Source organism: Rhinatrema bivittatum, chromosome 9 (assembly GCF_901001135.1).
Source record: "Rhinatrema bivittatum chromosome 9, aRhiBiv1.1, whole genome shotgun sequence".
Classification (NCBI taxonomy): domain Eukaryota; kingdom Metazoa; phylum Chordata; class Amphibia; order Gymnophiona; family Rhinatrematidae; genus Rhinatrema; species Rhinatrema bivittatum.
In genome coordinates, this window is record NC_042623.1 from 125,774,004 (window position 1) to 125,787,734 (window position 13,731).

The 13,731-nt window shown below is 44.8% G+C and overlaps 1 protein-coding gene across 7 annotated transcripts in view; it reads left to right on the forward strand.

The window, feature by feature from the left end:
* DENND11 (DENN domain containing 11) overlaps nt 1-13,731 on the forward strand; it is a 177,780-nt gene that overhangs the window by 12,535 nt on the left and 151,514 nt on the right. For 6 of the 7 annotated variants that reach the window (XR_003858654.1, XM_029616148.1, XM_029616150.1 and 3 more), the window contains exon 1: nt 10,726-10,989. The exons of the other annotated variant lie outside the window; for it this stretch is intronic. Coding sequence is in view for 5 of the 6 variants with exons in the window: in XM_029616148.1 (XP_029472008.1) it covers nt 10,821-10,989 (169 nt within the window). In the remaining variant the exon portion in view is untranslated. Of the gene's footprint in view, nt 1-10,725; nt 10,990-13,731 lie in introns of those variants that run through there. 7 annotated transcript variants of the gene reach the window in all.

The window sequence follows — 13,731 nt, forward strand, 5'->3', positions numbered from 1 at the left end:
TCTCTTACTTATACACACAGGCTCTTAATCATACATACACATGATCTCTCTCACACACAAATGATCTCAATCATACACACATACTCTTTCAAACAAACAGGTTTTCAATTACAAACTTACACATACAGGTTCCCAATGGTAATTTACATTCATGCTCTCCTCTCTCACAGGCAGGATCTCAATCACAGACATACTCTCTTTCACATATACAGGCTCTCAATCATTCACATACATGCAATCTCTCACTCACACACACAGGATCTCAAACACCCATGCTTGCTCGCTCATTCATTCACTCTCTCTCTCCCCCTTCCCTTCCCCCCCCCCCGGGAACTCGCGGCAGCAGCAGCACCTCCCAACGCTAACCTCCTTCATTTTCAGCCCTCGCGGAGGCGAAGGCGGAGTCCCATCGGCCGCGGGTTGAAGATTTTCATTTTCCTCCGAGCCCGCGCTGCAGTCTTCTTCCCGCGCAGGCACCCGATGCTCTCCACTTCCTCTTCCGGGCCCGCGGAAGAAGAGAGCACCGGCGTGCTCTCTTCTTCCGCGGCCCGGAAGAGGAAGTGGAGAGCATCGGGTGCCTGCGCGGGAAGACCCGCGCAGGCACCCGATGACTCCAGCGCTGGCACCCGGCTGACACCCGATGACTCCCGCGCGCAGGCACCCGGATGACTCCAGTCGGCGTGCTCTCTTCTCCTCCCCCCCGCGGCCCGGAAGAGGAAGTGGTGAGCATCGGGTGCCTCGCGGAAGAAGAGACCACGCTAGTGTGGTCTCGTCTTCCCGCGCAGGCACCCGATGCTCTCCACTTCCTCTTCCGGGCCCGGGGGGGGGGGGAGAAGAGAGCACCCGGTGCCGCTGACTCCAGCTGTCCTGCCGCGTTCCGCCCGGGCTGACAGCATTTTAAGCCCGGGCGGCGGAGGACCGGGGAGCAGCTGGGTCAGCGGGGAACCGCGAAGTATGGCGACACTTGTCTGCGAGCCAGATGCAGCCCTCAAAAGAGCCATATCTGGCTCGCGAGCCATGGGTTCCCGACCCCTGGTCTACACTAAGAAAAACGAAATTATCAGGTAAGTAATTTCTCCATTTCTGTGCATGTAGACAGATGGACTCAGGACCAGTGGATGTACCAAAAGGTACTCCGAACAGAGTGGGAGGCTGCCCGCGGTCCAGTCAATACCACACATGCAAAGGCTGCATCCTCTTGGGCCTACACATCCAGACGATAAAACCTGGAAAAAGTATGCAAGGATGACCACATTGCAGCTCAGCAGATAATCGACAGAAGACAACAATCTAACCTCCGCCCATGACACTGCCTGTGCCCTAGTGGAATGAGCCCTAACTTGAGTAGGCAATGGCTTTTCAGCATCCACATATAGTAACATAGTAATGACGGCAGAAAAAGACCAAAATGGTACATCCAGTCTGCCCAGCAAGCTTCCCATGGTAGTAAATGCTGCTCCGTGCAGGTTACCCCCAAACTTTTCATTCATTCCCATCCACTAGCCTTTAGGGATCCACAGTGTTTATCACATGCCCCTTTGAAATCCTTCACAGTTTTAGTCTTCACCACTTCCTCCGGATGGGCCTTCCAGGCATCCACCACACTCTCTGTGAAGAAATATTCTTTGACATTGGTTCTAAATCTTCCTCCCTGGAGTTTCAAATTGTGACCCCTAGGTTCTACTAAATTGTTTCCAATGGAAAAGGTTTGTTGCGGTCGCGACCACCTTCCGTAATCCAGCGAGCTATTGTTGCCATGAAGCTGGTTCGCCCTGCTTCCTTCCACCATGGAGGACAGACAGGTGATCCGTCTTCTGGAAAGGTTCAGAAACCTTCAGATACTCCACGACAAGTCTCTTGACATCCAAGGGATGCAACAGGCGATACTCCTCCACATCCCTGAGCTTATCCAGGAACGGCAAGGAAATGGACTGATTCAAATGAAATTCCGAGACCACATTAGGCAAGAAGGATGGAACAGTACACAGCTGCAATGCCCCTGGAGTCACCCGAAGGAACGGCTCCCGGCAAGACAAGACCAGCAGCTCGGAAATTCGACATACAGAACATATAGCCACCAGGAACACTGTCTTCAAAGTCAATAACCACAAGGAAAGGCTACGCAGCAGTCAGAATGTAGGGCCCACCAAGAAATCAAGCACCAAATTAAGACTCCACAATGGAACCAATAACCTCAAGGGAGGCCGAAGATGCTTCACTACCTTCAAAAACGGGCCACATCAGGTTAAGATGATAAGGAATCACCATTCACTGGGCCTCTGAAACAGGCAAGAGCCGCAACCTGTACCTTCAAGGAATTAAGTGCCAACCCTTTATTCAACCCATCCTGCAGAAAGTCCAGAATGAGTGGAATCTTAACTGAATGAGGAAAAATACCCTGCTTTTCACACCAGGCGTCAAATACTCTCCAAACCCGCACATAGGCTAAGGAAGTGGAGAACTTCCGAGCATGGAGTGAGGTGGTAATCACCTCAGAAGAATATCCATGCTCCAACAGGCGAGCCCTCTCAAGGACCAAACCATAAGACAGAACAGAGAGTTGGATCCACGTGGAGTACCGATCCCTGCTGCAACAGATCCATGTGCGGTGGAAGACAAAGCAGGGTCTCCACCAGGAGTCTTCGCAAATCTGCATACCACGGATACCTGGGCCAGTCCAGTGCCACCAGGAGTACCAGCCCACTGTGGTCTTAGATCTAGCGAATTATCCTGCCCAACAAGGGCCACAGAGGAAAAGCATAAAGCAATCTGTCTTCTGGCCAGACCTGTACAAGAGCATCTATGCCCAGATTCCATGGATCTCTCCTGTGACTGAAGGATCGAAGAACCTTCGCATTGCGAGAAGTCGCCAGCGATCCACTATCAGCTGAATTGCCTCGGCTGACAACACCCATTCTCCTGGGTCCAGATTCTCCCTGCTGAGAAAGTCTGCTCTTACATTGTCTTTTTCTGCAATGTGAGAGCCGAGATAGTCTGTAGATGTCGTTCTGTCCATTCCATAAGTTGGTCTATTTCCTGCGACACTTCGTGGGTCTTGGTTCCTCCCTGGCTATTGAAGTAGGCCACCGTCATTGCATTGTCTGACATCACGTGGATTGCTTGACCCTACAGCCTGTGGCTGAACTGCAAGCATGCAAACTGGACTGCCTGGGCTTCCAGGTGATTGATGTTCCAGAGGGACTCTTCAGCATTCCAATGTCCTTGGGCCGTCAGCTCATGACAGTAGGCTCCCCAACCCTGGAAACTCGCATCTGTCATGAGTACTAACCAGGTCGGGGAGGACAAGGAAACTTCCTCTCTCAGATGAGCCTCCTGCAACCACCGCTGGAAGCGAGAAGAGATTTCTATTGGCAAGTGGAACTGAACTGAATAGTCCTGGGACTGCAGGGAGCGCTGAAGACAATATATATATGCCCTCGCTAATGGCACCACTTCCAGGGTTTCCGCCATTAAGCCGAGCACCTGTAGATAGTACCACACTATTGGGCGTATAGTGATCACCAACTGACGTACCTGAGACAATTTCTGAATCAGAGCTTTCGGCAAGAAAACTGTGCCCTGCTCCGTGTCGAACCAAACTCCCAGATTCTCCAGCGACTGAGATGGCTGAAGAGTACTCTTGGACAGGTTCACCACCCAATTGAGCTCCTGCAACAAGGAGATCAGCTTGTTTGTCACCAGGCGACTCTCTTCCTGAGACTTGGCTCGAACCAGCCAGTCGTCCAAGTATGGGTGCACCAGGATCCCCCTCTTTTCTCAACGTCACCACTATTACTACCATAACCTTAAAAAACATTCTGGGGGCAGTGGCTAGACCAAAAGGCAGCGCCCAAAACTGATAATGGCACCCCAACATCACAAAACACAGAAAATGGTGTTCCAAACAGATGGGAATAAGAAGGTAGGCCTCGGACAGATCCAGGGAGGTCAGAAATTCCCCCAACTATGTGCCATTATGACAGAGAACAAGGTTTTCATGTGAAAATGAGTCACTCTCAAATGGCAGTTGACATTTTTAAGATCCAGGATGGGACAAAAGGAACCCTCCTTCTTGGGCACAACAAAATATATTGAATACTGCCCCATACTTTCTTGAGATGTTGAGCACAGGAACCACAGCCCTCAGCCTGAAGAGCCTTAGAAGCATAGATTCCACTGCCTACTTCTTCTGCGGGGAATGGCAAGGAGACACCATGAACTTGTCCTGAGGAATACTGCGAAATTCCAGCACATATCCTTCTTGTATCACCTCCAGGACCCACTGATCCAATGTGATCTCGACCCACTTCTGATAAAATTCAGAGAGGTGCCCCCCTATCTCTTGTTCCCAAAGGTGGGTCAGCAAACCTTCACTGGAAAGCTTGGGAAGATCCACCACTCGAGCCTGCTCCTTGCTTGGGCTGTCTGGGACGAAAGGACAGAGACCTATCAAAAGGCTGAGTCTTCTGAAAGGTCAACCCTCTGTAGGGACAAACCGTTTGGAACCCCGGAAATGACCCCTCATACCAAAGGGGTGCTGCAATTGCTTCTTATCCTCTGGCAACTGAGGAACTGGCGATTCGCCCCACTTACTGGCCAGTTTCTCCGACTTGCTCCCAAACAAGAGCAAGCCTTTAAAGGGCATTTTCGTAAGATTAGCTTTGGAGGCTGGGTCAGTGACCAATTTCACAACCAGAGTTCATGCCTGGCTGCTACCACCGACACCACTCCTCTGGCTGAGGTATGGAGCAAACCACAGCCCACATCTGCTAAAAACAGCAGCAGCTGGTTCCATTACTGCACTGGAATTCACTCCAGAGTCATTAACTTCCTGAGAGAGGAGCAGACAGGATCGTGCCACAAGAGCACAACAGGAAACTATCTGTAAAGCCATTGCCACTGCCTCAAAGGCTTTCTTAAGGATGGCCTCAATCCTGCTATCATGCACATCCTTCAAGGCTGCTCCTCCCTCCACGGGGATAGTCATCTGCTTAGAGATGGCACAGACCAGCGCATCCACTTTGGGAAAACACAAACACTCTCTTATCACCGGATCCAGGGGGTACAGGCCTTCCAATGTCCTACCACCTTTGAAGTTTGCCTCTGGGGTTTCCCAGATCTAACAATTCCTGAATGGCGTCCATAACAGGGAAAAACAAGAGGCTTTATGCAAGGAAAACAGAATGGAATTCTTCTTCGGCTCTGACAAGGAATCCATACCAGGAACACCTAGCATCTTCAATGTCTGGGAAATCAGACCCGGCAGTTCATCTCAATGACAGAACCGTAACATGGTCTGATATGGTTCCAGCCCCGGAGAAGTTTCCCCATCAAGGGAATCAGGATCTGCCTCATCATCAGTGCCATCCAGGTTCCTGTGGGGAATACCTGCAGCGAACCGAGGTATGCCCCGGCACTTATCCATAGGACTGGAAGAGGGAGGGGCCACCGGCTGAGCATCTGCCCTGACAGGATTGGGCAAAGCTGAGGACTGCGCTCAAAGAAAGGCTTGTAAACCCTGGGAAAAAAAAACAAACAACCGCCAACCAAGAAAAATCTGCCGGATCCAGTCCAAACCCAGAAGGAACTGGAGCAGGGCCCACTGACCTGTCCTCGCCAGCAGAGGAGCCAGTCAAGGGATTTCCAAGGTCTGGTGTACCTCCAGAGTGCCGAAACCAGAGCATCATCAGAATGGGAGGATCCAGGCTTAGTGAAGTCCGAGGAAGACAACTCTCCCTGAGCGTCCAAAAAGCACTGACATGTTAAGATGACAGGTCCTGCTGAGAAACCCAATATGATAGGCAACAAAGAGAGAAAGGAGCTTAGGTTTCTTGTTCACCAGCACCATCAGTGCAAGGAGATGGTGAATGTTCATCCGTGCTCCAGAGTGGTTCTGCTTGAGCGACAATCACAGCTATCTCCTGCTACAGAAGAACAAAAGAAGAAACGTTCCACCTTCCTACATATAGCAAGCACATGCGTGTATTTCAGGCCGGACATATTACTTCTCTCCTCCTCCCCACCTTCTTGCTTTATATTTATTTTCAATTTTATTTAAAGTTTTTTTTATATAACTTGCCATATTCAAATCCATTTTACCAAAAATAAGTTGTTTAATTGTTCAACCCTTCTGTGACTCAAAATGAATTCAAGAAAACTTTGTTGAAGAAAAATTTTTTAAGAGAGTGGTGGTTGTTTCATAAAATTGAATCAAAGGGTACCTTCCAGGTTTCCCACATTCTTTTTCTAATCACGAACATACCACCTTCCCCCTTATTATTATTATTTTTTTAAATATTTTATCAAAATTCAAAAACTAAAGCTTAATTCAACGTGCTTAGATTTAAATGATGTTATAAAGGAATGGGAATTGTCCACACTAAAGTGTCTAAATTGGCTTAGCAGTGCTTTCTTGTATCGAGTTAGTTAATAATACCAAAATGTCCCATGGTTATACATACACAAGTTAATAAAGCTTAGCCAGACAGACCCTGTAAAATTGCTTAGTGAGACTTTCTCCCTTTGTTTAAACAATCAAAATTGAAGAAGTGATAGCTCGGTTGCAAGTTTATGTTCTATGTAAACCGATGTGAAGTTACTAAACAAATGTCAGTATATAAAAACTGCAAATAAATAAAATAAAATAAATAGCTGAATAAACGCTGATAGAATTTAGCTGAATAGGACACTGAAAGAATTACTTGATAACACTCTCTTTCCCGACGTGGCCAGGTTTCAAAATTAATCCTTCATCATGGGTAACAGCTCATCAAATAATCAAAATGTCTCTGTTTTCTCACGGAGCTATATTAAGAGCTTCATGTATACAGCTTTGTCAAATCTCCGCTCACTCCCCGAGTGCTGCGATCAACTTCTGTATAGATGAAGCTCTTAATATAGCAAAACCCAAAAAAGAACCCAAATGATTTCCACTTTACAGTCAAAAGCAAGGAAAAAGGAAATCATATATACTTGTTTTTTCAACGCATAGCCACTCACAGATATCTTAACTTTTTTTTAAAATGATCAATTTTTTCAATTTTTTATTTTCTCTCTTTCTTTTGCCGCATCAGCAAGCCTGACGACGTGCCTCATGGGTTTTAAAAAATGAGGCCGACCGGACTTTTAAACATTTGCGGTCTAAGAAGTAAATGTTCCAAACAAATTACTTTTCATTTGTATAAAGCTGGTGATCAACTTCTAATCAAATCTCTATTTTTACATGCAGGCTCAAGAACACTTGAGCTCTCCACTTTCGCTCTAGCTCAAAAAAGCACCGTTTGGGATAACCTCGTTCTAAAAACCGATGACTTACTTAGCTTGATTCCAGTATTCTTCAATTGATGAGCATAAAAAACTGACTCATCGGCAAGTTTTCTTTTAGCCTCCGTGGGTGAGCACTGGTAAAGTGCAATAGGGTGTTGCTACTCACTGACTTGCGGAACAATGTGGTCTTAAAACCATATGTTTCTTTAGAGATCTTTATGTCCAAAAATGTGACTGACAATCCTGGTCTTGAACAACCTTCTGAGCAAAGGAACAGAGACCATCAAAATGTCAGCTGTCAGTTTAAAAAGAAAGAAGTGACCAATCAGGAAACACGCAGAACGTGATGACATCATCCGCTATCAATGTGTGACAATTTCCTCACATTAAATGTCTAAATTCACAAAAACACATTCAATTCAAGGTCTGAATTTAAACCATTCAGATGTATTGTATCTAGGCGGGGTATCCATTTCTGTTCCGCTTGCAATAGTTTTTTTATTTAAATCTCTCCCACGTCAATGTGGAGAGATCTGTTTGAGAACACATACTTGAAGCTCACTGAAATTGTGACTTTTTTCAAGGCAATGTGGGACCAAAGGTGCATTGATCCGACTGGTAGTCAAACTTGAATGATGTTCAGTCATCCTGGTTCTCAACTGGTGCTTAGTCTTACCCACATAGAACATTTCACATGGACATTTCATTATGTAGATTACTCCAGTTGATTTACATGTGGTGTGTTGTCTGAGTTGTATAGTTAGTTGGCACATCCTACAGATACACGGGGAATTTGAAACCCAGATTCACTTACACCAAAGGATCAAGTTTAAAAGATAAATGAGTACGTTCCGATTCCACCATACAACATTCAATACATATAGATGGTTCACATATGGCTTGTGGGTCCTGCTCAGTTTGCTCGATTATGATGGTGACAACCAGCATTTACTTTGCTGCCACACAGCTAACTATACAACTCAGACAACACACCACATGTAAATCAACTGGAGTAATTTACATAATTAAATGTCCATGTGAAATGTTCTATGTGGGTAAGACTAAGCGCCAGTTGAGAACCAGAATGATTGAACATCATTTGAGTTTGACTACCAGTCAGATCAATGCACCTTTGGTCCCACATTGCCTTGAAAAAAAAAAAAGTCACAGTTTTTGAATTCTGATAAAATATTTCAAAAAAACAATAAGGGGGAAGGTGGTATGTTCGTGATTAGAAAAAGAATATGGGAAACCTGGAAGATACCCTTTGATTCAATTTTATAAAACCACCACTTTCTTAAAAATTTTTCTTCGACAAAAAGTTTTCTTGAATTCGTTTTATTTATTTATTTAAAGTATTTCTATACCGGAAGTTCCTGTATAATATACATATCACCCTGGTTTACAAGGAACAGAAACTATCGCTTCATTTAGCGGTTTACATTGAACAGATTAATCAAAGTAACAAATTAGAACAGTTAAACAGCTAAACAGTTAATAAATAACAAGCGAGTTAATAATAAATAGAATGGTTATATGTTTGTCAACATGATTATATGTATATATGATTATATGATTAAATACAATTCAATATTGATCTCTTCAGGAAGTTCTATGCTAGGGGCTGGGGAAAGAACGAATAATTTGAAAATGTCTTTCTTCCTGCTCTTAGCTCTAAGGGAATGCTTGTTTGAACAACCAAGTCTTAAGTTTCTTTTTAAATGTAGCGTGGCAATGTTCAAGGCGAAGGTCTGGAGGTAGCGAGTTCCAGAGTGAAGGGCCCGCTGTGGATAGTGCGCGTTTCCTCAAAGAGGATTTCGCCAGTTGGGTGATTAGTCTGTTCTGATACGCACTTCTAGTCTGTTTCACGGATGTGTGTAGCTGAATTTGAAACGTTAAGTTGAGAGGAGCGATGTTATATAAGGCCTTGTGTATCATCATTATGGACTTGAATTGGATCCTGTATTTAATCAGAAGCCAGTGGAGATGATGATGAAGGATTGGGGTGATATGATCTCTTTTTTTGGCGTTTGAGAGAATTCTAGCCGAGGCATTCAGGACCATCTGAAGTGGTTTGGTGGTGCATACTGGTAGGCCAAGGAGGAGAGAGTTACAGTAGTACAGTTTTGGGAGTATGATGGCTTGTAGCACCATGCGGAAGTCTCTGTATAGAAGGAGTGGTTTTAGTTTCTTTAAGGTTTGTAGTTTAAAGAAACATTCTTTGTTGTGTTATTAACGAATTTGTTGAGGCTGAATCCGCTGTCTATGATGACTCCCAGGTCTTTTACTTGTTGTGAGGTGGAGTGCACGGAGGTATCCGGACGTTGGCTAGCGTTAGGAGGTGTGAGTGGGACATAGTTTTCCAGTGCTATAATGATGATTTCGGTTTTGTTTGTGTTTAAGACCAGGTTGAGGCTGGTGAGTAGGTTGTTGATAGCTGAAAGACATTTATTTTGAGTTACAGAAGGGGTTAAACAATTAAACAACATATTTTTGGTAAATTAGAATTTGCAGCAATGTGGGGTTTTTGAAAATCAAGTACTTTTTGGTATTACCTACTTTTGTGGTTTATCATATTCAAATCCATGGCAGCTAACAAAGTCCACATACATAAGCATAGCCAGAGCATTTATATGATCAGGATAATTAGAACAATAACAAACAATAAAAGATATTACTGTCATAAAGGCCACTGCTGACTAACATTTTAACAATTAAAATAAAACAATAAAACAGCGATAACATATTGGCACATTGAACTAAAGTCAAACATAAACCACATACTTATCTTCGTCTCTCCCCCGAGACACCATGCTGTTCTCTGTTTACGATTAGGTGGGGCACAAACCTCTCCCAAGCAGCCTGCAAACGTCTCCGCACAGCAGTAACATTGCTATAAAAAAAAAAAAAAGACTTGAATGAACCGAGTTTGTCACCTTCAGCTGCGCTAGTTGTTTCAGTCTCCTCCGAGTGGCTGATGCCCGATGAATCAACACTCTGCCAGCACAGAGGGACTTCCTCGGACAAACAAAATGTTGCCGATCACTGTAGTAACTCAGCCAGCAGGTCACCCAGCCCAAAACTAGCCTAACCCACACAAAAGATTCCACTCCCCCCTCACAACAACAAACAACTGGGCGTGAAATAGCCCAAGTGAGAACACCATCTGCAGCAACAGTCGCCTTCTACATCCGCCCTGCGATCGTTCTCACCACCTCTGACTGGCGGCTACTGCCGACGAGGCGGTCACTCTGAGACTGCACGTGCCCTCCTCTTCCTTTCATACAGCAGCAGCACCCCCCCCCCCCCCCCTGCATCTACCCTGCTGTTGCTTTGATTGGCTGCTGTGATGAATCATCGTTCTGTGACTACGCAAGGCAAAAAAAAAAAAAAAAAAAAAGCGCTAGCAAAAAGAAAGGGCGGAGCTAGTGAACGGAAGTGACGCATTTACGGAGCTCGTTCTGAGGGCTGTAGTGAAGCAGCAGGATGTAGCTTGAGGAGTAGCGGAATTTCAGGCCATTGGAGTCCTGGGTTTTCGGTTTGCTTGCCTGGTTATGGCGGAGCAGGTAGATCGGGCTTTGTTGTTAGACTGGGCCGAGGATTCTCCCGTGTCCCCACCGCCCGTTCTGGGCCACGCTGTGGGGCGATTGTGGCAACGGGATGTGCAGGATGAGGATGAGGAGATCGTGGCAGTGTTCGTGGTTACCTTTGATCCGCGCACCGGTAAATGCAACTCGGTTTCCTGTTTCTAGCTCCGTCCTTCCATTTCTCATACCTGATACTCCCTTCTCACCTGTCTTGCTTTCATTTTTCATTCCATTTGCCACCTCTATCTCGTCATCCTTCATTTAAAATCTGCTGGTCATTTGTTTCATGGAGTGGTCTTTTTTTTTTTTTGGTTTGTTTTTTTAAGTGATAGGGTAAAAAAGCCTATTCCAGAAGGTATTTGATACAGGCTCTTATGATAGACTCCTCAGAGCACTAAAGTTCATGCGATAGGAGGCATTGCCTTACTGTTGATAGATAATTGGTTAAAAGACGAGCAACAAAGAGTAGGACTAAACGGTTAGCTTTCCCAGTGGAGAAAAGTGACTATATGAATGCAGAAAAAGATCAAATGGTCCATCCAGTCTGCCCAGCAATTTTCTTATGGTTGTAACTACCACTCTGTACTGGTTACCCCCAAGAAGTGCCCCAGGGATATATCTTGGGAGCAGTATTGTTCAACTTATTCTTTAATGGTCCAGAAAAGGGAGCTACACATGAAGTGATTAAATTTATAGATGCAAGAAAATGTTCAGAGTAGTTAAACACAGGCAGATTGTGAGGCACTGTCAAAGGACCTTGCAGGACTGAAAAACTGAGCATCTCAATGGCAGATGACATGTACAAAGTGATGCATATAGAGAAAAATAACCATAATTTTCTATATACAGTGATGGATTCTGTATTGGGAGTAATCATTCAGGAAAAGGATCTTGGAGCCATTGGGGATGGTATGGTATGTTGAAATCCACAGCTCAGTGTACTGCAGTGATCAAATCACAGGGCTGTCCCGCAGCCGGTTTCACTCACTCTGAAACTACTGTTCCTGTGGCAGGATGCACAGATACCAGGACCGTCTCCTATGCACGTGTGCTCTTCCAACTTTGTGTGCTCTGTAGCGGGAACTGAGCCATGATGGCTGTCCTGCTTACGGCTCCTCGGCAGGAGGTCTCCTGCCGTGCCTTGCCTGCAGTTTGTGTTGCTTCTCCTGTTTCTGCCTTGGCTCTTTCCAGTTCTGCTCCTGCCTTCTCTTTTCTCTGTGCTTGTCTTGCTTCCTTCTGTTCCACTTTTCTTTGTCTTTGTCTTGGCTCTTCATCGTGATTGTCTTCCCGTGTCTTGCTCAGCCTGGACTCTGAGTTCACCTGATTACCGCCTGCCTTGACTTCTGCACGGACTCTAACGTCACCTGACCACTCTTCCACTGGACTCTCATCTAAGACTTGCCAGCTTCAGAACCCAAGGGCTCAACCTGCGGGGGAAGAGGCTGGTATTGGTGAAGTCTAACCTTAGTCCCTACTTGAGCGTGTCTGCCTGCTGTTGACATAGGCCCAGCTGGTTTCACCTGCCAGGCTGTATCAATCACATCACAGCTTAAGGGCTCATATTTTGTGATAAAAATGGAATGCTATGAATTTTTCAGAAAGAAATGGAGAATGTCATAATGCCTCTGTGCAGAGAATTGTGTGCATTTCTGGTCACCCCATCTTAAAAAAAAAAAAAAAGATATAGCAAGAATTGGAAAAGTACACCGAAAGGCGACACATGATAAAGGGATGAAGTAGCACCCTTTGAAGAAAGGTAAAACAGGTTAGGATTTTTCAGTTTAGAGAAGAGACTGTTGAGAGGTTATGAGTGGGGTAGAACAGGTAAATAATGAATTATTTATCCTTTTCAAAGGACTAAGGGACACCCCTTGAAACTAATAGGTAGAAGATTGAAAACAAATCGGAGAGAGTTTTTTTTTCATTTGGCACACTATTAAGCTATGGAATTTGTTGTTGGCAGATATGGTCAAGGTAGGTAGCATATTGAGTTTAAAAAGGGGTTGGATCTTCTAGGAAAGTCCCGAAATAGCTATTAAGCAGGAGACCCAGCACTTGTTGCTGGGAAGTAAGATGCTATTTTTGGGATTAACCACTGCTTGAAAGAGGATGCTGGGATTGCTGGACCTTTGCTCTGGCACTTCTGTCTCTCTTCTTTTTACCTGATCTACCCCATTCATGATTTTAGAAACCTCTATTCTGTTCTCTCTCAGCCATCTCTTTTCTAAGCATGCATTAGGTTAATAACAGTATTCTAAAAGAGACTCTGTCAATACTTAATATTCTAAGGGGCCAGTTCACACCCCCTCCCCACTACTGTTCCCTATTTATCTGTTGTTTCATGGTCTCTTCCATTTTGTTCCTGTCCCATTCTCTCTGTATATCTACATCCCTTTCCTCTACTTCCCATCTTTTACATCTTTCCTGCTTCATTCCCTTTTCTTATTCTCTGAATGGCTTAGCTACATTTAGTTATTGTTTGTCATGACTTATTTAGGCTATGTCTGCACATCTAGCCCAACTGGATATTCACTCCCCCTTCCTTTTTAACCTGCATGTGAATTCTGTCTGTGCTGACTGACATAAGTTTCAAGGTCTCAGTATAATAAGGTGCTCTTGACTATTTGTATGTTTTTGTGCATTCAACTTTTATTCCCAATTTGACAAGTAGGTTGGAGTTAAAAAAAAAAAAAATATGTGCATAAATATGAATACAAAATATGCGCACAAATTAGCATTCTTCCATGTTAATTACGCCATTATCTATTACTCCCTAATGCAAAGAGATGCATAAGCTTAACTCATGTTTTCTTGGTCAGAGGTGGAGTAAAGTTTCAGAGGCTAGTGTTAGCCTGTGGGGATGAATCTGGAGTTTGTG